This window comes from Garra rufa, chromosome 11 (genome assembly GCF_049309525.1).
Source record: "Garra rufa chromosome 11, GarRuf1.0, whole genome shotgun sequence".
Lineage (NCBI taxonomy): Eukaryota > Metazoa > Chordata > Actinopteri > Cypriniformes > Cyprinidae > Garra > Garra rufa.
The window spans coordinates 39,798,814-39,824,182 of record NC_133371.1 but is presented as its reverse complement, the minus strand read 5'-3'; the positions used below and the strand labels follow the sequence as shown (position 1 = coordinate 39,824,182).

General features: G+C 30.3%; 1 protein-coding gene across 10 annotated transcripts in view; it reads right to left on the bottom strand.

Moving 5' to 3' along the window:
* The window catches only part of frmd4a (FERM domain containing 4A), a 290,469-nt gene that overhangs the window by 74,210 nt on the left and 190,890 nt on the right, over positions 1–25,369 (bottom strand). Inside the window, exon 1 of one of the 10 annotated variants that reach the window (XM_073850058.1) lies at positions 21,835–22,261. The exons of 6 other annotated variants lie outside the window; for them this stretch is intronic. In XM_073850058.1, the coding sequence (XP_073706159.1) occupies positions 21,835–21,975 (141 nt within the window). In that variant the 5' untranslated portion in view covers positions 21,976–22,261. Of the gene's footprint in view, positions 1–21,834; positions 22,262–25,369 lie in introns of those variants that run through there. 3 more of the 10 variants (XM_073850060.1, XM_073850057.1, XM_073850059.1) reach the window with 3 other exon arrangements.

Here is a 25,369-nt window from a genome sequence, read left to right as displayed (position 1 = left end):
ACATATACATGTGTAGTTAGGTTGCGGCTGCATGTGGCCAATAATGTTGGAACGAGATGTAAACAGAGCTGACCTATAATTGAATCAAGATGGAGTTCATCCCTTGTCATTGCTGCTCATGTTCACACATACTTTCATTTTCATCGAGAAAAAAAAACAAAAAAACAAATACAATACCTTTCAAAAATGTGGGGTACTTTTAGTCAGCAAAGAGAGTGAAGCCTTTTTAACTGTGTTTCTTGAGCAGCAAAACAGCATATTCAAATGATTTCTGAAGGATCATGTGACACTGAAGACTGGAGTAATGATGCTGAAAATTCAGCTTTGCATCACAGGAATAAATTACATTTTAAAATATAGTCAAATAGAAAACATTTGAAATTCTAACAACATTTTACTGTTTTTGCTGTATTTTTGATCAAATAAATGCAGTCTTGGTGAGCAGAAAAGACTTTTCCAAAAACAAAAACATTTTGCAGACTCTAAACTTTTGAATGATAGTTTATATGGCACAATAAGACATTATAAGAGTCAGTAAAAGTCTATTTCAATTAATGGAAAAAAAATAATGTGACCCTGGACCACAAAACTAGTCAATTTTGTGAAATTGACATTTATACTTAATCTGAAAGCTGCATAAATAAGTTTTCCATTGATGTATGCTTTGTTATACAATATCTGGCCAAGATATAACTATTTTATACAACTATCTAGAATGTGAAGATGCAAAACATCTAAATATTGAGAAAATTGCCTTTAAAGATGTCCAAATGTTCTTAGCAATGCATATTACTAATCAAAAATTACGTTTTAATATATTTACAGTATGAAATTTACAAAATATCTTCATGGACATGATCTTTACTTAATATCCTAATGATTTTTGGCATAAAAGAAAAATCGATCATTTTGACCCATACAATGTATTTTTGACTATTGCTACAAAAACAGTGTGCACATGTTTTCATTCAGTCTATTCTTAAAAAAATGACTACCATGAATCTCTTTATGCTGTCTGTTTCGTGCTGCAGTCATAACATCTCTGTGATGATAAACACAAAAACAGTGTACACCAAACCAAACCGTAGACTCTTTGATGTGCCATGTTCTCATCATCTCCAGCTCAAGGGCTGGGGGTGGACGAGCCACAGGGCTTTGGTGGGGTTCAGTTTTTAGGGTGTAGGATGATGGCTGTGGGTGGAGGTTTTTTTTATGAATAATCTTAGTGGTTACAAACCTCCTTTAAATCACATCAAAGATCACCCACAGTCTCTGCAACAAGCCCTGGATGAGCCTGTGCTGGTGTTGATACCAAACTTGTGTAATTCTATATGCAGAGTCTTCACGGATCCAGGTGTGAGTGAGGTTACCAGCAGAAATTTATGGTATTTTCCTCATGTGGATGTATTAGCCGTAGGCCATAAAAGAGTTTCAGATCTTTAAAGGGATTAAAGAACTAAAATAGTTATCCAACAGCATTTTTAGGATAGACACCAAAGCACCTGTGTCTACAGGTGTGTATGCTATTGGACTATTGAGGATCATAACTGCGCTCAGATGTATGTAACTGAATCGTCTAAAGAGACTTGTAACTTCTCTACATATAGAAGCCAGTACAAAATAGGGGGCCATATGCACAAAGAGACCGGGAATGACTCTTTTTGTGCCTCATGTCAGTGCATGTGTGTGTTATGAGCAAAGAAAATGTGTTTCCAGTTAAATCCGTGGAAAAAAAGCAACACACACCCACATGCGAGCACTTCAAACGTTGAGATCTCTCCTGCTGTAATTTCACTGCATAGCTTTACTCCCATCTGGCCTGTATACTACACACACTCACACACCCACACCCACACAGACACAACCTAAACATCTAAAGGGTCTAGCCTACTAACACACCCACACACACAAATATATCCCACCGTATATATTGGAAACACATGGGACAAATAAATAAGATAAACAAGAGCAGATAAACAGCACTTGAGTCGATAAAGTTTACTGGAACTTACTGGAACCTATTCATCTCCAGTTTTATTTGACGTTTTCCATGGTTTCTATGTGATTGTGAAGGTTTTTGTGTTGAGCTGAGTCATTCTGTTCTCACGCCTTTTTGAATATTGATCGAGGGTAAAACTACTGAATGCAAATCCAGCTCTGGCAAACAGAAACTGACCCTGCTGTGAATGTGTATGAGAGAGAAAGAGATGCTTAGGAACAAGTTAGATCTAGACAAATTTGTACTTGGCAAGTAGAATCCAATAAGAAAATTGTAACAGTATTAAGTGTTATAGATATTCACCCCTCAGTAGTGGCAATGTGATGTGCTTTTTAGGCTACTAGTTAGTTAATTATGGGGATTTTAAGTGACTGTTTAAATGAATCAAGTGATTCAATAAGTTGTTCTAAACATTGTTTCATTCAGGAATGACTACGTGACTTCCTCTGAGTGATTCGGATTTTCTGAAAAATGCAGCATCATTTAGGAACAGATTAAGTGACTGTCTTTGAGTGATTCACTGAATCACTGACTCAGCCGATTTGCTCAAAAACACTTTTTCATTCTGAAACAAAACAAGTGACTGTCTTTATGAGTGAATCAATTAATCATTTACTCAAACGATTCATTCAGAAACAGATTTATTCAGAAAACAATCAAGTGATTGTCTTTTTAAGTAAATCACTCAACCAATTCTTTCAAATATTCTAATTCATTCAGAAACAAAATAAGTGACCATTTGAATGAGTGAATTAATCAATCAATGAATCATTCACTCACCCAATTTGTTCAAAAATGCTGATTCATTCAGAAACACTGGTTTATTCAGAAAACAATCAAGTGATTGCCTGTATAGCTGATTCAAACAATTCATCACTCAACCGATTCTTTTAGAATCAAATCAAGTGATCATTTGAATAAGTGATACAATGAATCATTCACTCACCCAATTTGTTCAAAATGCTGATTCATTCAGAAAACAATCAAGTGATTGTTTTTATAAGTGATTCAAATAATTCCTCACTAAACCATTTCTTTCAAACATGCTAATTCATTCAGAAACAAATCAAGTGACCATCTAAAATAGTGATTCAATGAACCATTTACTGACCCAATTTGTTCAAAATGCTGATTCATTCAGAAACACTGAACAATCAGGTGACTACCTTTATAAGTAATTCAAATCATTTATCACTCAACCAATTCTTTCAAACATGTTAATTCATTCAGAAACAAATCAAGCAACCATCTGAATGAGTGATTTAATGAATCATTCACTCACCCAATTTGTTCAAAAATGCTGATTCATTCTGAGACACTGATTTATTCAGAAAACAATCAAATGATTGTCTTTATAACTGATTTAAACAATTCACCACTCAAACGATTCTATTAAACATGCTAATTCTTTCAGAAACTAATCAAGTGACCATCTGTATAAGTGATTCAATGAATCATTCGCCTACCGAATTTGTTCAAAAATGCTGATTCATTCAAAATCACTGAACAATCAAGTGATTGCCTTATAAGCCTTTTAAATTCATCGTCACTAAACAATTCTTTCAAACATGCTAATTCATTCAGAAACAATCAAGCAACCATCTTAATGAGTGATTCAATGAATCATTCACTCACCCAATTTGTTCAAAATGCTGATTCATTCAGAATTAAATCAAGCAACCATCTTAATGAGTGATTCAATGAATCATTCACTCACCCAATTTGTTCAAAATGCTGATTCATTCAGAATTAAATCAAGCGACCATCTTAATGAGTGATTTAATGAATCATTCACTCACCCAATTTGTTCAAAATGCTGATTCATTCAGAATTAAATCAAGCGACCATCCTAATGAGTGATTCAATGAATCATTCACTCATCCAATTTGTTCAAAATGCTGATTCATTCAGAATTAAATCAAGCGACCATCTTAATGAGTGATTCAATGAATCATTCACTCATCCAATTTGTTCAAAATGCTGATTCATTCAGAATTAAATCAAGCAACCATCTTAATGAGTGATTCAATGAATCATTCACTCATCCAATTTGTTCAAAATGCTGATTCATTCAGAATTAAATCAAGCAACCATCTTAATGAGTGATTCAATGAATCATTGATGAATGAATGAATTCAAAATGCTGATTCATTCAGAATTAAATCAACCGACCATCTTAATGAGTGATTCAATGAATCATTCACTCACCCAATTTGTTCAAAATGCTGATTCATTCAGAATTAAATCAAGCAACCATCTTAATGAGTGATTCAATGAATCATTCACTCATCCAATTTGTTCAAAATGCTGATTCATTCAGAATTAAATCAAGCAACCATCTTAATGAGTGATTCAATGAATCATTCACTCATCCAATTTGTTCAAAATGCTGATTCATTCAGAATTAAATCAAGCAACCATCTTAATGAGTGATTCAATGAATCATTGATGAATGAATGAATTCAAAATGCTGATTCATTCAGAATTAAATCAACCGACCATCTTAATGAGTGATTCAATGAATCATTCACTCACCCAATTTGTTCAAAATGCTGATTCATTCAGAATTAAATCAAGCGACCATCTTAATGAGTGATTCAATGAATCATTCACTCATCCAATTTGTTCAAAATGCTGATTCATTCAGAATTAAATCAAGCGACCATCTTAATGAGTGATTCAATGAATCATTCACTCATCCAATTTGTTCAAAATGCTGATTCATTCAGAATTAAATCAAGCAACCATCTTAATGAGTGATTCAATGAATCATTCACTCATCCAATTTGTTCAAAATGCTGATTCATTCAGAATTAAATCAAGCAACCATCTTAATGAGTGATTCAATGAATCATTGATGAATGAATGAATTCAAAATGCTGATTCATTCAGAATTAAATCAACCGACCATCTTAATGAGTGATTCAATGAATCATTCACTCACCCAATTTGTTCAAAATGCTGATTCATTCAGAATTAAATCAAACGACCATCTTAATGAGTGATTCAATGAATCATTCACTCATCCAATTTGTTCAAAATGCTGATTCATTCAGAATTAAATCAAGCGACCATCTTAATGAGTGTTTCAATGAATCATTCACTCACCCAATTTGTTCAAAATGCTGATTCATTCAGAATTAAATCAAGCGACCATCTTAATGAGTGATTCAATGAATCATTCACTCACCCAATTTGTTCAAAATGCTGATTCATTCAGAATTAAATCAAGCGACCATCTTAATGAGTGATTCAATGGTTCATTCACTCATCCAATTTGTTCAAAATGCTGATTCATTCAGAATTAAATCAAGCGACCATCTTAATGAGTGATTCAATGAATCATTCACTCACCCAATTTGTTCAAAATGCTGATTCATTCAGAATCAAATTAAGTGGTGGTCAATAAGTGATTCAATTAATCATTCACTCATTCATTACGGTGTGTTTCATTCAGGGTTGCTTAAAATCAACATCTAAATACAATTTAAACATCTCCTTTTTTAATTCTTGTTATATTTATGGCCTCATATTATTTGTAAAGTTTCTTGGAATACTTTTAAATATTAAGTAAGTCACACGGCACGACGATTGCAGCGATCTGAAAGAAAAAAAACCCATAACATATAGGCTAGAGTTACGATTTATCATGCAGAACTTAGCCGAGCCAAAAAAAAAAAAACACTCTTTGTGCTATGCTCGATGAAACAAAAGCTTTCAGACAAGTGTGCTATAATTGTCACCACTCATAAAGGACAGAAAAAGTATGTGTGTGTGTGCGTAGCACGAACAGATTGCTGACTCAGGAACTGTGTGAATCAATAAATGAGATCTCCTCTCCTCTCACATGACTATGTGTGTCTTTCATTGTGCGCATGTCAGCAGAATCCTATGATCTCTGAGAGTGTGAAAGTACGTGTGTGTGAACCAGGACATAAACCTGAGTGAGTATATGAGTCACTGGAGCAGCACAAACCATCCCTCACACACATCACAAGACAGAGAGAGTTTACAGCATCACTTAGAGTCTGTTCCTTGTACTCCAGCCTCTTACACGCTCTGACCACAGACCACATCGCTACTCTCACCATATACGGCCACTCTGAATGCTCATCTTCACAGGCTGTGTATGTTTGTGTGTGTTTAATAAAGGGCTCTCCTGGGAATGGCAATCCATTGAAGAGGAAATGTTATCTAGAAGAAGTCTTAAAGAAACCCTCATGTTGTTCTGTGGAATTCAGAATTCCATATTAAGAGTTACAGATGCTTTCAAAGTGCAGTGGACTGGGTGATCTATGGTAAACAATCTGTGAATTTAGCCTGTTCCTCATATAATTCTACTTTTAGGTTACTTTCCTAGTGCTTTATATTTGTTTTTGCAGCCTGATTGAAATGAGGGTGAGTAAACAATGACATAATTTACAATTTGGGTGAACTACTCCTTGAAACATAATTGAAAAAACGTTCTCTCTGTTTCCATCAGTCACTCCAGTAAGCCGTTGAGCTGTTTTCTCATGCTGTGTTTTAGAGGAATGCTTTCATGCTGCACCGTTGGCTATTTCTGTATGAGAGAACATCTTTAGCCGGTCAAGCATTCTTGGGATTCTGGAGAAACTAGAGCAATTTGGAGTTTGTTGATAAAAGAGAGAGTGAAGGAGCATTCTGGGCCACACACACACATCTGCAGTTTATTAAACTGAAATAGATCTGTGTATGGACTTCAGGTGTTCCTGGATGTAATGGACCCCCCAAGATAAACACACACACACACACATTCTGAACTGACTAATGTTTTTATTCCATCAAGAATTGGTTCTTTTAAATTACACCTGAACTGCCTATTCAAAGAGTCCAATTCAATTTTTTATTTTATTTTTTGCCTTATACCTCAGTTTGACAATATAACTGGTAGCAATGACAATTAAATAAATACTTTTAAAATTAAAAATGTAATCTTGTGGATGCACTAGAATTAAAATTTTTGACATTTTGCAAAATATGATGATTATTTTTCATGTTAATGATACCAATAGCTGATTAAATATAAAAAAATGTATACTATTTTGTGTAAATAAATAAAAAATAAACATAAATCATAAACATTAAAATAATTTTAGGCATCACAGTGTTATAATGTAGCATTGTTGTTTTTGTTAACTAAAAATATAAAATTGGTTTATTGAAATAAAGCTGAAATGATCATTTAAATACAATTTAAACATGAGATTAAAAAACTTAAGTTTTAATACTAAAATTACTAAATGTAAAAAAAAAAATTGTAAAAATTTACAAACAGAAAAATTTCAAAAATGAAAACTAATTGAAATAAGGCTGACATGATAATAAAATAATAATAAAACTTAAATAAAACATTAAACAGAAACAAGGAATTACAAAAAGCACATAACATAATTAAAACTCCAAAAATGAAAACTAACTGAAATAAAGCTGAAATGATTATAATTCCAATGCAGTTTAAATATGAGGTTAAAAATAAATAACAACTAACTAGATAACTATATAAGTTTTAATACTAAAATTAAAACTGAAATAAAAAGCTAAAAAGCTTAAAAAATGACTCAAAAAAATTTAAATTAAAACTAGTTGAAATAAAGCTGAAATGATAACTGAAATACAATTTAAATATGATATTAAAAAAATAAATAACAGCTAGATAATTAGATAAGTTTTTAATTACAATTAAAACTGACATAAAAAGCAAAATAGAAAAAAATACAAAAAGCACATAAAATTATAACTCCAAAAATTAAAACTTAATAATAATTCACGTAAAATTTAAATATGAGATATATAAATATAAATAAAAAGCTAAATAGAACAAAAAGCACATAAAATGATTAAAACTCCAAAAAATAAATCTAATTGAAATAAAGCTGAAATAACAATTCAAATACATATATGGCATTAAAAAAAACAATTAACTAGATAACTAGACAAGTTTCAATACTAAAATGACTAAAAATAACTAGAAAAAAAATTACAAAAAGCACATAAAATGATTAAAACTCAAAAATGAAAACTAATAGAAATAAAGCTGAAATGATAATTATTCAAATACAACTTAAATATGACAAAAAACAACTAGATAACTAGACAAAAACTGAAATAAAAAGCTAAATAGAACTAAAAGGACAAAAATCACAAAGTAATTAAAACAAAAAATTAAAACGGAAAGCTATTTTTAAATATTAATATTCAAAATATTAAGCAATGATAGCATATAAGGAAAACTAAATGAACTCTATATTCATTTTAAGATTTGTTAAAGATCACATTTACCATTGTTAAATAATTTTTATTTTCGAAGATAGCAAACATGGTCTAAATGTAAGAATATACTATTCCAGCCAATATTTAAATCTCTCTCTCTCTCTCTCTCTCTCTCTATATATATATATACATATATATATATATATATATATATATATATATATATATATATATTAAAAAACTCTATATATCTTCCATTAGCCAAAATGCTACCAATACATTGTATTTTCTATTTCTATGCTTCTATGCATTCATTTCAGTTAGGCCAGACACTAGTTGTGCAATGGAGATAATATGTGTCATAAACAACTCCCTCAACAAAAGCGTTATCAGTTCAATAGTGAATTTCTCACACACACACACACAGTCACAAGTACATCATTGTGTGTCACTGTCATAGTACACTAAGTGGCCAGTTTCCACATATCTGTTTCTCTCCTACTGTCCCTCACTCATTTATATTTAAACAAGTGTAAATCAATCACTTTGACCGGGCCGCTGCATAAATGCCCATCTCAACGCTTTCTCACCATCGCTGTGATTGGTATGTTCAGGTCAGGTGTGAGAACTGAGCCCTGATTGGCTGAATCTCTGATTGGCCGTGTTGTGCAGGCACTGCAGACATGATGAACTTCATGACCCATCACACAGTCCAACCAATACACAGAATATCAAACGGAAAGAGAGGAAATGAGCGAGACGGCTGCCCTTGACTACCCGTCATATCACTTTCTCAAACAGGAAGAAGCGACACTCGCTCACACACAATTCTACAGCAGTTTGCAGCCCATTTTGTAATCTGTCAGAAACTAAATGGATAAATAAAAGTAGTATCTACAGTTCAGTAGCAGAATGGAGCTGTTTTTTTAAATAGATTAATACTTTTATTCAGGAACAATGCATTAAATTAATAAAAAAGTGACATTAGAGACATTTGTAATAATGCAAACGATTTACATTTCAAATAAATGCTGTTCTTTTGAACAAAGAATCCTAAAATGAACATAACTCCACAAAAATATTAAGCAGCACACCTTTTAACAGTGATAGTTATAAAAAAAAAATGTTGAAGACTTCAGCTTTAACATCACAGGAATAAATTATATTTTAAATTCTATTAAAATAAAAAACATTTACTTTAAATAGTAACAATATTTCACAGTATTACGGTTTTTACTATATATATATATATATATATATATATATATATATATATATATTTTTTTTTTTTTTTAAATAGCCTGCACATTAACAAAGTAAATATTTATTTATTTATTAATTATTAATTAATTATTTATTTATTGTAAATATATTAAAATATAAAACATTTACATTAAATATTAAATATTACTGTTTTAACTGTATTTTTGATCAAATAAATAGGGCCTTGGTGAGTATAAGAGAAAATAAAAATAAATTTATATATATAAATATATAAATAAAAATACATCGGGTCTACCTAATAATTTAAAATTTCAAGCTGCCTTTTAAACAAATGTCTGTGACCGTGGACCATAAAACCAGTCATAAGGGTCAATGAAATTGAGATGAAAGCGGAATAAATAAGCTTTCCGTTGATGTATGGTTTGTTAGGATAGGACAATATTTGGCCAAGATACAACTATTTGAAAATCTGGAATCTGAGGGTGCAAAAAAATTTAAATACTGAGAAAATCACCTTTAAAGTTGTCCAAATGAAGTTTTTAGCAATGCATATTACTAATCAAAATGTAACTTATGTTATATTTACGGTAGGAAATTCACAAAATATCTTCATAGAACATGATCTTTACTTAACATCCTAATGATTTTTGGCATAAAAGAAAAATCAATCATTTTGACCAATACACTGTATTTTTGTCTATTGCTACAAATATACCCGTGCTACTTAAGAATGGTTCTGTGGCCCAGGGTCACATATATTATAAGACACCCTGAGCTCACTAAGCTAAGCTACTTGAAAAACAAACAACAGAAAATTAAGAAAGGTGTAAAGAAAGAAAAGAAACCACAAGATTTCGATTGTGTGTTTCTTATCAAAACTAGATATGCAAATTTGCCTTGGGTATCTTGCCAAAATGTCTGGCTGTTTAAACACACACACACCCCTTTTCAATCCTTGTTTACAATTCAAATACTAATATATCAGCATTTCAGCCTCCTCTTGACGCGCTGATGTCACCATTAGTCACATGTATCACCATAGTAACAGAACGTGGCTCCAGGTGCATTTATCTCTCAATTCCTAACTGGCACTAAATCAAATCTCATCGCAGCACACCTGTCATGTCTAGAGAGCAATCCTGGAAGCTGCGTAAGTCAGATCTGGAATTCCTCAGAGCCAACAGATCTGCTTTAGACTACATGTATCATAGATTATACATACCACTGTTTCAAAACATAACCATAACCAAATATAACCACACTGCAGTGTGCAGTATGTATATTGTGCACAGTAGGCAAGTTTTCTGTCTGCAATCCCCTGATAGTACTAGGACTAGATCACACTGTGCTGGATGAACATATCTCTTATTATATGCAACCCTGGACCACAAAACCAGTCATAAGGGCCAATTTTTATTGAAATTTATATATCATCTGAAAGCTTTCCACTGATGTATGGTTTGTTAGAATAGGACAATATTTGGCTGAGATACAACTATTTGAAAATCTGGAATCTGAGGGTGCAAAAAAATCTAAATACTGAGAAAATCCACTGTTAAAGTTGTTCAAATGAAGTTCTTAGCAATGCATTTTACTAATCAGAAATTAAGTTTTGATATATTTGCGGTAGGAAATTTACAAAATATCTTTACTTAATATCCTAATGATTTTTAGCATAAAAGAAAAATCGATAATTTTGACCCATACAATGTATTTTTGACTATTTGGCTTCAAATATACATACCACTATTTTTCTTTAGGGACTATTTATACTGATGTCATTCACCTGTAACGTCATTACTGACTTATTTATTACGTTAGTGTGTGAATTATTGACAGGCAGATAAAGTATCTTCAGTTTAGGCTTGAGCAGGGTGAGAGTGTGTTTGCATAAAATATTAAAACAGCCTAATGATGTGCTGAAACAGGTCGTAGGTCATGGGATGATGTGGGAGATTCTGGCTGTAATTAGGGCAATTTTCTGGAATACGCTGGTCTTCATCTGTGAATATGACAGCTTGTCAAGGCTCATGGCAGAGGTCAGCTAAAGTCTCTATCATTTCAACAGAAAGTTCATTAAGAATGTCTTTACCTCTTGCCCACCAACAAAACAAGACTATTTCAGGGGTCAAATGTCAGCTGCGTGATCCAATATCGCTCTTTTAAAAATTGATCACGGCTTTAAAATATATTAAGCACAAGAGTTTAACATAATTAGAAAAATGTATTGCGTGCCAAAAATCAGCGTATTTGATTGATTTCTGAAGGATCATGTGACACTGAAGACTGGAGTAATGATGCTGGAAATTCAGCTTTGACTTGACAGAAATAAATAATACTTTCAAAAATATATTCAAATAGAAAACAGCCATTTTAAATTGCAATATTATTTTACAATATTACTGTTTTTACTGTATTTATGATTAAACAAATGCAGCTTTAGTGAGCATTTTTTATTTCCTTTTTCACTTCATTTCTTAAATTAGAATCCACATTATTTATGATTAAGCTGTGTATTAATGAAACAAACTATTATAATGCTATTCAGAGGTATTTCTAGAACTATATAGTCATTAACGATAATGAAATACATACCAGGCAGTTTAAAATGTAAAAAATAATATGCAGTTTAACTAAATCTAATTTCTGCTGTGAAATGGCATAGAGATTTTTATCCACATCACCATCATGCATAAACGTAACATTAGCCATCTCATACTCTCATATCCGTGTCAGACCCAGCAAATCTAAGGATTCCCTCATCTCAGTATGTGTGTGACCCGGCCTTATGGGTAATACACACTAATCACATGCACTTGACTGTAATCCTGCTAGATTACACACACACACACACACACACACACACACACACACACACACACACACAGGGAAATCCCACGATTAGAGAACCGCTGGATTGAGCCCAAAGTAATCTGTGTCAGTAAGGCATGCATGATTGAATTACAGTTAGAGGAGGAGGCTATTTCTATTTATTGATATTTATGCTATACCGCTAATATACAGTATGACACATGAAAGCTTAGATTAAACTCCCTTTCAATGTGAACTACATCTTTATATTCCAATATTTCAGTGTGTGATAGCAAAGTATATTCACACGTGCCATCTAATACATTTTTCATACCCATAATAAAAGTAAAAGCTTTCCATTCAAAACACTTGAGCAACTGCATGGCAACACCCTGGAAACCAACCAAACCATCTTAATGAAGCTCCAAACATCAATCACCATTACAAACTTATATAAGCAGCCGTTTTTGCACCGTTCCAGTTTTAGCAACCAACCAAAACACGTTATTCAACTGCACAGCAACCAATCAAGACACCTTATCAACTTAATAGCAATGCTCTGGCAACCACTAAAAACACTGTATCAACTGCAGTGCAACATCCTAGCAAACAATGAAAACACCAATTTAAATGCATAGCAATACCATAGCAACCAATCAAACACATTATCAACTGCATAGCAACCAATTAAAATACCATATCTTTATAGCAATGCTTTGGCAACCACTAAAAACACTGTATCAACTGCATAGCAACATCCTAGCAACCTATCAAAACACAATTTCAACTGCATAGCAACGCCATAGCAACCAATCAAAATACATTATCAGGGCTCTGAATAGCAATTAACCAAAACACCTTATCAAGTGCATAGCAACACTCTGGCAACCACTCAAAATCCATTATCAAGTGCATAGCAATGCCATAGCAACTAACCAAAACACATTATCAACTGTACAGCAATCAAAACATCATAGCAACGCTCTGGCAACCACTAAAAGCGATGTATCACACAGCACAGCAACATCATAGCAACCAATCAAAACATAATTTAACTGCATAGCAACGCCATAGTAACCAATCAAAATATATTATTAGGGCAATGCATAGCAATGACCTGGCAACCAACTAAAACATCTTATTAAGTGCATAGCAACACCCTGGCAACCACTCAAAATGCATTATCAACTGCATAGCAACACTCTAGGAACCAAGCAAAACACCATTTTAACTGCATAACAAAGCCATAGCAACCAAACAAAACATGTTATCAACTGCTGTTATCAACTGCATAGCAACTAATCAAATCATCTTATCAACTTCATAGCAACGCTCTGTCAACCACTAAAAACAATGCATCGACTGCAGAGCAACATCATGGCAACCAATCAAAACATATTATCAACTTTATAGAAATGATCTGACAACCACTAAAAACACTGTATCAACTTGCATAGCAACATCCTAGCAACCAATCAAAACACCAATTCAACTGCATAGTAATGCCATAGCAACAAAATCAAAATACATTATCAGGGCACTGTATAGCAATGGCCTGGAAACCAACCAAAACACTTTATCAAGTGCATAGCAACACCCTAGCAACCAAAACACATTATCAACTGCATAGAAACCCTCTGTTAATCACTAAAACACTGTATCAACTACATAGCAACATTCTACTGTAGCAACTAATCAAAACACCATTTCAATTAGAAAACCTACAGCAACCACTCAAAATTCATTATCAGGGTACAGCATAGCAATGACCTGGCAACCAACCAAAACACCTTATTGAGCGCATAGCAACACCCTGGCAACCACTAAAACTTATTATGAACTGCATGGCAACATCCTAGCAACCAATCAATACACCTTATCAACTGCACAGCAACACATTAGGAACCAATCAGAACACTTTAGTAACTGCATAACAGCATTACAGATTCAGAAAGAATCAAATTCAAAGATCTCAAAATAACTCTTAAGAACTCTTACGCATTTCTTACACATTCTTTCAAAACCAAATGATCTGAGCAATGCTATCCAGGTTCATTTTATAAATCTGTACTCCTACTGTATGTCAACAACTGTCTCACTTGAGTCCTTTTTATTTCTCCTAATGATTTATAGAGATTCTAAGCTGATACTTTAAATGAAACATAATTTAGAATTCCTGTAAATCTCCTGAGGCATGAAAGAGCAATAAACTTCCCCTCTGGGAAACCTGTTCGACTTGCATATTCATTTCATCACCTTCTTACGGTTAGATCCATTTTCAGCATCTGCCTATTTGCATTTTTGAATCATAACAAACAGTTAAACGTTTCTCGCAGTTGCACGATCCCACATGCTCACAAACAGCATCTGCAGCAAAACGTCTGAAATTGTAAGGCACTTAATCACACAATCACCCCGTCAGCAGCTCCGACACACACATAAACACACTCTGATCAGCATGATAACACCCCTTCCAAACGAAGGCCTGAAATCACCAGCGAAGAATGTGCAAAGAGATTAACACACATTATGTTCTGGGAAAATACCATTGTGAATAAATACAGCTGTGGCCTATCAGCGTGTGTTTGCTTGCGTCTGATGTGATGTTTGGAGCATTCCAGTTTGGAATGAGACAAGGACCAACAGCTCCAGAAGGCTCTTAAATTTTCCCTCTCTGATATCACAGTGAGACGGGAAGGATCCCGGAGCAGCATGGCCCATTTACCTGCTCCGCAGCTGGGAAACAAACTGACGGATGGTGGACCGAAGGGGGAAACGGACTAGGGAGAATAGATGTGTGTCCGCCAGACCTGAGCTCTCTACTGAGTTTGAAGTGGAAGAGTCCATTCATCAGCAGCTGCAGGGGTGGCACTGTGCCATCAAACAGGAGAAAATGGTATTTCCCTCGAATTTGGGCCATGTCGGTTAAAAAGAGGGAGGAAAACACTGCAGGAAAGACTGCTGAACACCGTTACACACACACACTGAGACTCGAACTAAGAAAAAGGAAATTCCTGCATGGACCCTTCCCATGGTTCTCAGCACAACATCCCTTACAAAGAAGTAACATGCTGCGGCTGCCATTAGTGCTGTTATTGGGAACTAAAACTAGTTAACTAAAATAACATATAAATATTGGATGGAAAACTTATATGGAAAAAAAAACTAAATTAGAAATGTTGCTTTGGCAACTAAAACAGATAATGGCATAAAAACACATTTTTTATATTTCTATTTAGCTTTAATTTATTTTTATTTCAGTTTTAGTTTTAGTAATTTTAGTATTTAAATTTATTTTAGTAGTTGCCAAAGCAACATTTCTAAATTAGTTATGTTTTGTTATGTGCTTTTTCTTTTTTTAGTATTTTTCATTTAATCTTTAGCTTTAATTTGTTTTTATTTCAGTTTTAGTCATTTTAGTACTTAAGCTTATTTCAGTAGTTGCCAAAATAACATTTGTAAGTTCGTTTTTTTCTTTTTTGTTATGTTGTTATGTGCTTTTTCTTTTTTTAATATACATATTTTTATATTTCTATTTAGCTTTATTTTTATTTTAGTAATTTTAGTACTCAAACTTATTTCAGTAGTTGCCAAAACAACATTTGTAATTTCGTTTTTTTATGTTTTCTTATGTGATTTTTAATTTTTAGTATTATTATATTTCTACTTAGCTTCAATTTATTTTTATTTTAGTTTTAGTCATTTTAGTACTTTAGTAATTTAATTTATTTTAAATGTTTTCTTAGGTGCTTTCTCTTTTTTATTATTTTTACATTTCTATTTAATTTTTATTTAATTTTAGTACTTAAACTTATTTCAGTAGTTGCCAAAACAACATGTCTTCTTCATTTTTTCCCTTTTTTATGTTTTGTTGTGCCTGTCTTTAAGATGTTTTTTTTCTATTTAACTTTAATTTATTTTTATTTCAGTTTGAATAATTTTAGTACTTAAAATTATTCCAGTAGTTGCCAAAACAACATTTGTAATTCAGTTTTTTTCTGTTATGTTTTGTTATGTGCTTTTTATTTTTTTGTATTTTTATATTTCTACTTAGCTTAAATTCATTTTTATTTAAGTTTTAGTCATTTTAGTACTTAAACTTATTTCAGTAGTTGCCAAAACAACATTTGTAATTTAGTTTAATTTAATTTAATTTTAAATGTTTTCTTCGGTCCTTCCTCTTTTTTTTTTTTAGTATTTTTACATTTCTATTTAACTTTAATTTATTTTTATTTAATTTTAGTACTTAAACTTATTTCAGTAGCTGCCAAAACAACATTTCTTCTATTTTTCCCCCCTTTTTTAATGTTTTGTTATGTGCCTGTCTTTAAGATGTTTTTTTTTTCTATTTAACATTTTTTTTTATTTCTGTTTTAGTAATTTTAGTACTTACATTTTTTCCAGTAGTTGCCAAAACAACTTTTGTAATTTTTTTTTCTGTGTATTTGTTATGTGCTTTTTAATTTTTGGTATTTTTTTATATGTCTATTTAGCTTTCATTTATTGTATTTCAGTTGTAGTTTTAGTAATTTTAGTACTTCAGTAGTAATGTAAAATTTCAGTAGTTGCCAAATCAACATTTCTAATTTAGGTTTTATGTGCTTTTGAAAAGAGAAAAATTAGAAATGGCAACTACTGAAATAAGTTTAAGTACTAAAATTACTAAAACTAAAACGGAAATAAAAATAAATTGAAGCTAAACAGAAATATAAAAAAATACTAAAAAAGACAAACGCACATAACAAAACTACTAAAAATGTAACTAAAATTAAAATGAAAACTAAAAAAATACAATAAAAGTTAATTCAAAATATTAATAACTAACATGGTATATATATATAAAAAAAATACTAAAATAGCTCCCACCTAATACACTGTTTATCATGGTACTGAATGAATACATTTATATTCACATTCATATACTATTGCAGTTTACATAGTACTTTAAATACCAAGGTAAAGTAATGGTATACGATGGTAAAACCATGGTAGTGAAAATGTACACTGTGTTTAAATAGTACATGGTGCTGCTACTACAAAAACCTGACCAAAATATAAAAAAAATTCTAACTAGTGTTTACACTTATAAAAAAGTATCAAATAGTAGACAACTAGTTTGTTAGTGAGGTTCTGTTAGTAAAGTGACATTAATCTGTTCCTTTCACCATCTACTAAAATATGCTGGTGAGAAAAGCAAGTTGTTTAGTTCTGCATTATCAGAACAGAATGTGAAACCTAAGTAGACCAGTTACTATATGCTAAACACTAAACTAACCTCGGGAACTCAGTCACATTCACTGGTTCTCTCACACACCCTCTGAGAGACACACAATTAGCAGCTTAAATGGAACAAAAGCAGCTCTATGGCTGTGTATTAAGACGCAAGGATAATGCCTTCACTGAGCCTGACGGACTGCGCTGAGCTTTAAAAAGAAGAGAGAGAGAGACTTGTTTTTCTGGTAAGTAGAATGAAAGGAAAAGGGGAAAGGGGGGTGAAGGGTCTCCCAAGGAAATACCTGCTGGATCAAACACTGCTGCCTGCAAGGAAAGTCTATGTGTATGTGTGTGTCTATAGATGTGGAAAGAATGCATTAGGAAGCCCCTCCTCGTCTCCTGAATGTGCCACAATGTATGTTCATCATATTTACTAGCTATGGTAAAGACATTACTATCGGGTTGTATGTGTGTATGTGAGTTTATAGACAATAACAGCATGAATTATACAGAAAAAAAAAACCCTCTGGCAAAACTCAAAGGTCATTTTGGGTGGTCTGTGTGAGATTAGCTCATAGGTTATACAGCGGTGTTGTTTCTTTTTGTAATCTCGAGATTCAAGTGGTCATTGTTGTGATCATTCTTAACATGAAGAGAGTCTAGAAAAGAGAGAATAGAAACATCGCAGTATATTCCAGCATTTTGATAGAAAATAGAATTTTTTGGAAAGATAAATTAATATTTATTTTATATATTTAAACAATACAATGTATTTATACCTATTTATATCTATCTATCTATCTATCTATCTATCTATCTATCTATCTATCTATCTATCTATCTATCTATCTATCTATCTATCTATCTATAGTGCTGTCAAATCTATTAATCGTGATTACACACACATATGTGACTCTGGACAACAAAACCAATCATAACCAGGACTTTTTTTTATTTATTATTAAATATATTCCATCTAAATATGATCTTTAAAATTTAAATAATATATAATTATATATATATTTTAGAAATCATAAGTGGACAAAAATAATCTGTCACAAAAATTATGTAACGTGAAGCAATAAAAATATAAATAAATAAACAAATAAATACATACACTTTTCATAGCATTTAGTCATTATTATTAAAATTATTAAAAATGTTAAGAAAAATTAAAATAAATAAAAAACTTTTAATTTAAATTTTTCATAACATTTTGTAATTATTTAAAACTTTGAAATTTAAAGCATTAAAAATGTTACGAAAAATGAAAATAAATAAATAAAAAACTTTTTTAATTTTCCATAAAAATTAGTAATTTAAAACTTTGAAATTTGAAGCATTAAAAACGTTACGAAAAATGAAAATAAATAAATAAAAAACTGTTTCTTCATTTTCCATAACATTTTATAATTATTTAAAACTTTGAAATTTAAAGCATTAAAAATGTTACAAAAAATGAAAAAAAAATTTTTTTTTTCATTTTTCATAACATTTAGTAATTAAAAACTTTGAAATTTAAAGTGTTAAAAATGTTACGAAAAATGAAAAAAGTTTTTTGAATAATAATAAATTGAACATGTATATACCTTTGAAATTTAAAGCATTAAAAATGTTAAGAAAAATTTAAATAAATAAAAACTTTTTTATTTTAATTTTTCATAACATTTTGTAATTATTTAAAACTTTAAAATTTAAAGCATTAAAAATATTTTACGAAAAATGAAAAAAAAGTTTTTTTTTCATTTTTCATAACAATTAGTTATTTAAAACTTTGAAATTTAAAGCATTAAAATGTTACGAAAAATGAAAATAAATAAATAAAAAACTTGTTTCTTCATTTTCCATAACATTTTGTAATTATTTAAAACTTTTAAAAATTATTTAAAGCTTTAAAAATGTTACGAAAAATTAAAAAAAAGTTTTTGTTTTCATTTTTCATAACATTTAGTAATTAAAAACTTTGAAATTTAAAGTATTAAAAATGTTACGAAAAATGAAAATAACGTTTTTTCATAACATTTTGTAATTATTTAAAACTTTGAAATTTAAAGTATTAAAAATTATTATTATTTATTTTATTTTTTTTGAATTTTGGAATAATAACAATAAATTGAAAATGTATATACCTTTGAAATTTAAAGCATTAAAATGTTTTACAGTTTTGGATACATTTATATTCTATATATTTTCTATATTCTTCATATATAATGCAATTTACATTATACTCCAAAATACTTCAAAGAATACTATGCTTATTACATGGCACTAACATGGTAATACCATGGTAATACAAAGCACCCCATGAGAAATGTCTATCTACTTTATTAATTTCAGTCAGCTCTGTTTCTATGACAGTAGCCTGTCATACATCAGCCTTGGAACAGACAAACACTTTTGCTGTCATTTATTGAGGTATGTCACAGTGAGATGGAAACTCTGAGATTCGGTCTGCTGTGTTCTGTTCACACAGTAGGAAGGTAGAAGAGACACAAGCTGAATACTGATCGCTCAGATAGATGGAAGCGTCAACTCCCGTGGAGAGCTGTTTTCATGACCGTGAGACAGTGTGTGACTCAAGCCCTTAGAAACCACCATAGCAACGCTAATACGCTTTATAGCTCACAACTCAACCTGATTATGGCATGAATTCAAAACAGGACGATGATAAAACAGCCATTAGAGTCTGTCATTTTTAAGTGAATGTGAGTGGCACCTGTCCATGCAAACTCAGCGCTAAAGTCAGGTGAGTCTCTATGATATTCTGGTCACCACATATGGTTAAAGTTTCTCATTTTACCCATTTTATTGTTCACAAGGTGAAATTATAAATCAGATTTAAGGTATTATTCTTGCTAGTACAGACCAACTTTGTGAGGCAAATTACATGTGAAAGTACTTAGGATTAGGGGTTTATTCAAATCACTAACTCAAGTATGAGTTATAGTTGTAGTGATCAGAGCAATACAATATAATGTAAAAATAAAAAATAAATACATTGTATTAAAAAAAACAAATTAGATTTAGAATAGAAATTACAATTTTTTTATGTATTTAAAAAAACAAAAAACTAACTGAAATAATATATATTATAAATATTTATTTCATATGTGTGTGTGTGTGTATATATATATATATATATATATATGAGCAAATACTGTAATAGTGATTAAAACAAGTTTTTATAAGAAAACAGATTTTATTTAGAATTATAAATCAACATTTATTTTAAATATTTAAACAATATAATGTATTTGTTTATTATTATTATTTAATCTAATTACTTATTTTAAATCTTATTGTTAACATTACATATTTGTATTTTAATAAAATGTAAATGTATTTTATAAAAGTATTTTAATAAAAGTGATTGGTAAATGATTAATTCAATTTATTAAAAGTATTATAAATTAGAAATGTATACGTAATAAATACAATTTTACATAATATTTTAAATATTTTTATATCGTATTTTAAATATTATATATAAAAGTTTATATAAAAACGTTTTTATAATAAATTTTTTAGATTGATTTAAAATTATACATTTATATTTATTTGACATTTAAACAATTTAGTCTTTTATATAATCTTTAATTATTTTAATACTTTTTTATATCTTATTTACATTACATATTTGTATTTTAATGAAATTTAATTTTAGAAAAGTGTTTTTTGAATAAAAGTAAATTATTAGTTTAATTAAATGTAATATAATTTCTAAATAAGTACATTTTATATAAGTATTCAAATCTGAGCACAAATACTGTAATAGTGATGCAAAATATTTTATATGAAACTTATTTTTTTAATAGATTTAAAGTGGTATGATAAATTATTATTTATTTTTATATAAACAATATAATTTATGTATTTTTATTTAATCTTTATTTATTTTTGTAATACTTTTTATGTCTTATTATTTTCATTACATATTTGTATTTTAATAAAATGTAAATGTATTTTTATAATTGAATATAATAAATGTATATATATATATATATATATATGAGCAAAAATACTGCAAGTGATGATAAAATATTTTTTAGTTTTTAATTAAAAAATTACTTAGAATGATAAATTAATATTTATTTTACAAATTTAAACAATATAAGTTATTTATTTTTATTTAATCTTACATTACATATTTGTATTTTAATAACATGTAAATGTATTTTATAAAAGTAAATGATTAATTAAATTGATTAAAAGTAATATAAATAAATTTATAATAAAAAAAATATATAGAGAACGTCACACTCATATAGAACTCATAACTCATTTAGTTCCTTAAGGAGGAGGTTATCATCTACGGCTTATTAAAAATGACTCAAAGCGACCGAGCCTCTTCATACCTGGTAGACGGCGCGGACCAGGACGTCAGGAGCCCTGATATGAGTGTGCCTCAATCTTCTGAGGGCGGCCGAGGTCACATCCCACAATGCACTGTGCCTCACACACATACTCTCTCCCAGACTCATGAGCATCGCCTCCATGCCTGACAAACGCACAGGTACACAGGTGTGTGTTCAAATAATCCGCTCTCAGCGCAGGTGTGTGTGGGAGAAAACGTCCCCAGGTAATGCTGCATTCTCCTCTTTCATTTTCTCATCCCTTCTTCCTTTAATCCTCAGAAATGCCCCATGGGAGACCGAGATTGTGACTTCTGTGTGACTCAGATCTCGTCTTCGAAATGAATTCGGTTTCACTGGCCTCCCTCTCCCTCCACTGCAGGACTAATTCCCAGAATAACAGCTCTTGGTTCACCCAACACAAACATTCCCACAAATAGAGCACTTATTGGTCCCTCTCTCTCTTTCTCCTCTGTCGTTCTCTGACTCCTTCTCTCTCCCTCTCCCCTACTTGTTTGTTTGTTTTAAAGCAACAGTCCTTGAGCAGAGCATCGAGGGGTTTTAAGCTCGCTTGATGCTCTGAGACGCCCATCTAGGGCAGAGTGAAGGACACTTGTCCCTCCCCACAGGACGGATCCTGCTCGGGTTCATCGGCCCTGGGCGACTGAAGAGATACCTGATATGTGTGTCTCAGCTTTCCCAGTGTGGCAGGGCTGCAGACAGCACTCATGGGAGTTGAAAACTCGTTTTTCCATAAACAGTTGGGATGACGTCCAGATTCCAGAGTTTTGGAGCGGGTCAAGCCCACAAGTTTTGTCCATGTTCTCAGGGTACCAAGTACCCAATCCAGATCCAGTCTCTCAACTACAGACTAACTGACAAACGTTTACCTGCCAAATCCCTCCTACATCCCAAAACAGGACTATTTAGGGGTTTGTTCAGAATACTAAAACTATGAGAAATAGTATTACTGCTATAAATAAATACAAACAAATAAAAACAATATTATTTTAGATGAATGAATGAATTATTTATTTTAAATTTTTTTTGGACATGCATTAATGTTATTTTAAATTAAATTAATGTTAATTAACACTTCACGCACTGTTTGAAAGTACTAGTTTGGGGTTTATTTAAATCACTAAACCTAGGTAGGAGTAATAGTAATAGTGATATATACATTAAGATATTTAAATGAATGAAAGAATTAATTAATAGTAAAATAATAGTAATAATTTAAAAAATTATATATATATATATATATATATATATATATATATATATATATATATATATATATATATATATAATTTTTTATTCATTTATTTTTTTTTTTGGTAAAAAAAATTAATGATTTTTTTTTCTATTTAAAAAAATACATACATCTTAATATTAAATCTATTAACACCTCCTGCACTGTTTGAAATAATTAAAATTATTAGCCTTAAAGTATGAGCAATAGTGTTAGTGATATAAATAAAATATTTTAAATAAATAAATAAATAAACAAACAAACATTTGATAAAAATATATTATTTTTAGGTTCAATTTTTTTTTCTCCATTTTAAAAAATATAAAAAAAAATTAACATTTGATAAGAAAAGCATTATTTTAGATGAATGAATGAATATTTTTTTATAATTTTTGATATACATAAAAAATATTTTAAATAAAATTGATTAAATAAACTTCATGCATTGTTTGAAAATTCTAGATAGACGTTTATCTTAACAAATCACTAACCCTAAATAAATAAATAATTGATTTAGAAAAAATATATTTTTTAGGTTAATGAAATAATTATTTTAAATTGTTACATTAAATGAATGATCAATTTATTTATTTCTATATATTTTTTTTAAAATACATACTTCTTATTTAAATTTATGCCATTAATTAACATCTTATGCACTGTTTAAAATTATTCAAATCACTAGCCTTAAAGTAATAGTATTAGTAATATACATAATTAAATATGTTTAATGAATGAATAAATAAACATTTTATTAATGTATATATATATATATATATATATATATATATATATATATATATATTAATAAATTAATGAATATTTAATTATTTAATTATAAAAATAAACAAAAATTACACAAACATGAAGTTAATATAACAACAAAGTACACTTTAAATTGAAAAATGTTATGTGTTCTCTAGCTGCATGAAGCTAGTTACTCATGCAATCAGCCTAAACACCAGATAGAGTGATTAACATAGCCTCTTATTTGAACACAGCACATTTTTCATTCTGCAATTCAACAGAAAGCCTGGGTCAATAGTAAGAGAAGTTAAATGGCGTAAGAAAATCCTTTGATCTTGATTAAAATGCTTCCTGTCTTAGTAGAGATTTATGGAATTTTCATATCGATGCTGGCGTGACATATGATCAAACTTGCATACTTCAATACTGGATTTACCATGATCAATACCATGGTAATTTACCATGGTGCCCATAGTTTCAGCTAAAATGCCATGCAAGCATTAATAAAATGTAATATAGTATAATAAAGTGTAATAAAAAAAACATGACTTGGTATTAGCCACAAACGTAATCTAAATAAATAGTCAAAATTCTAAAGAATTTCATGCATTTTATTCCATATTAATTTTTTTTTTCTACAATCATGCATTTTGAAGGAAATTATAGTTACCATGGTGAATTTTTGCAAATCACTAACAAATTATTAACAAATATTAAAAAATAACATTTTATAAGAAAAGCATTATTTTAGATGAATGAATGAATATTTTTATATTTTTTGATATACATAAAAGTTATTTTAAATTAAATTAATTAAAACTTCATGCATTGTTTGAAAATTGTAGATGGACGTTTATCTTAACAAATCACTAACCCTAGGTATGAGTAATAGTGATAAATAATTGATTTACAAAAAAAAAACAATATATATATATATATATATATATATATATATATATATATAAATACATACTTCTTAATTAAATTTATAAATAAGTAAATAAATAAATAGTAAAAATTCTTAAGATTTCATGCATTTTTTTCCATATTAATTTATCATTTTTTTTTCATTTTCAACAATCAAGGAAATTATAGTTACCATGGTGAATTCAATGACTAAAGCTGCACACAAAGACTAACTAACACTTTTCATTTCATTTCATTTGGTGCAGGCAAAGAAATGCACTCGTTGGCTTTTACAATAGTAAAATCGTATGATTACAGAGAGTGTAATGACACTGTGTGACACCAAACCTCATTCAGTCACAGTCAGTGACAGCTGGAGTCTAATGAATGAGCAGAAGCACATGCGTTTCTATTTGTGTTCATGCTGCTGTGGTACTGAAGGCCAAATACACGGCCATAGAACCAGGACAAATACAAAAACTCATTTACGCTACTGTCCTGCCATTATGAGACTCAATGCATATTGATTTGGACACAATAAACTCGATGTAGAGTGTGATAGTGCTATTGTGAAGCATAAATGTAAAAGTATTCATGGAGGTGCATGCGGGAGAGAGAAACAGAATTCCTATA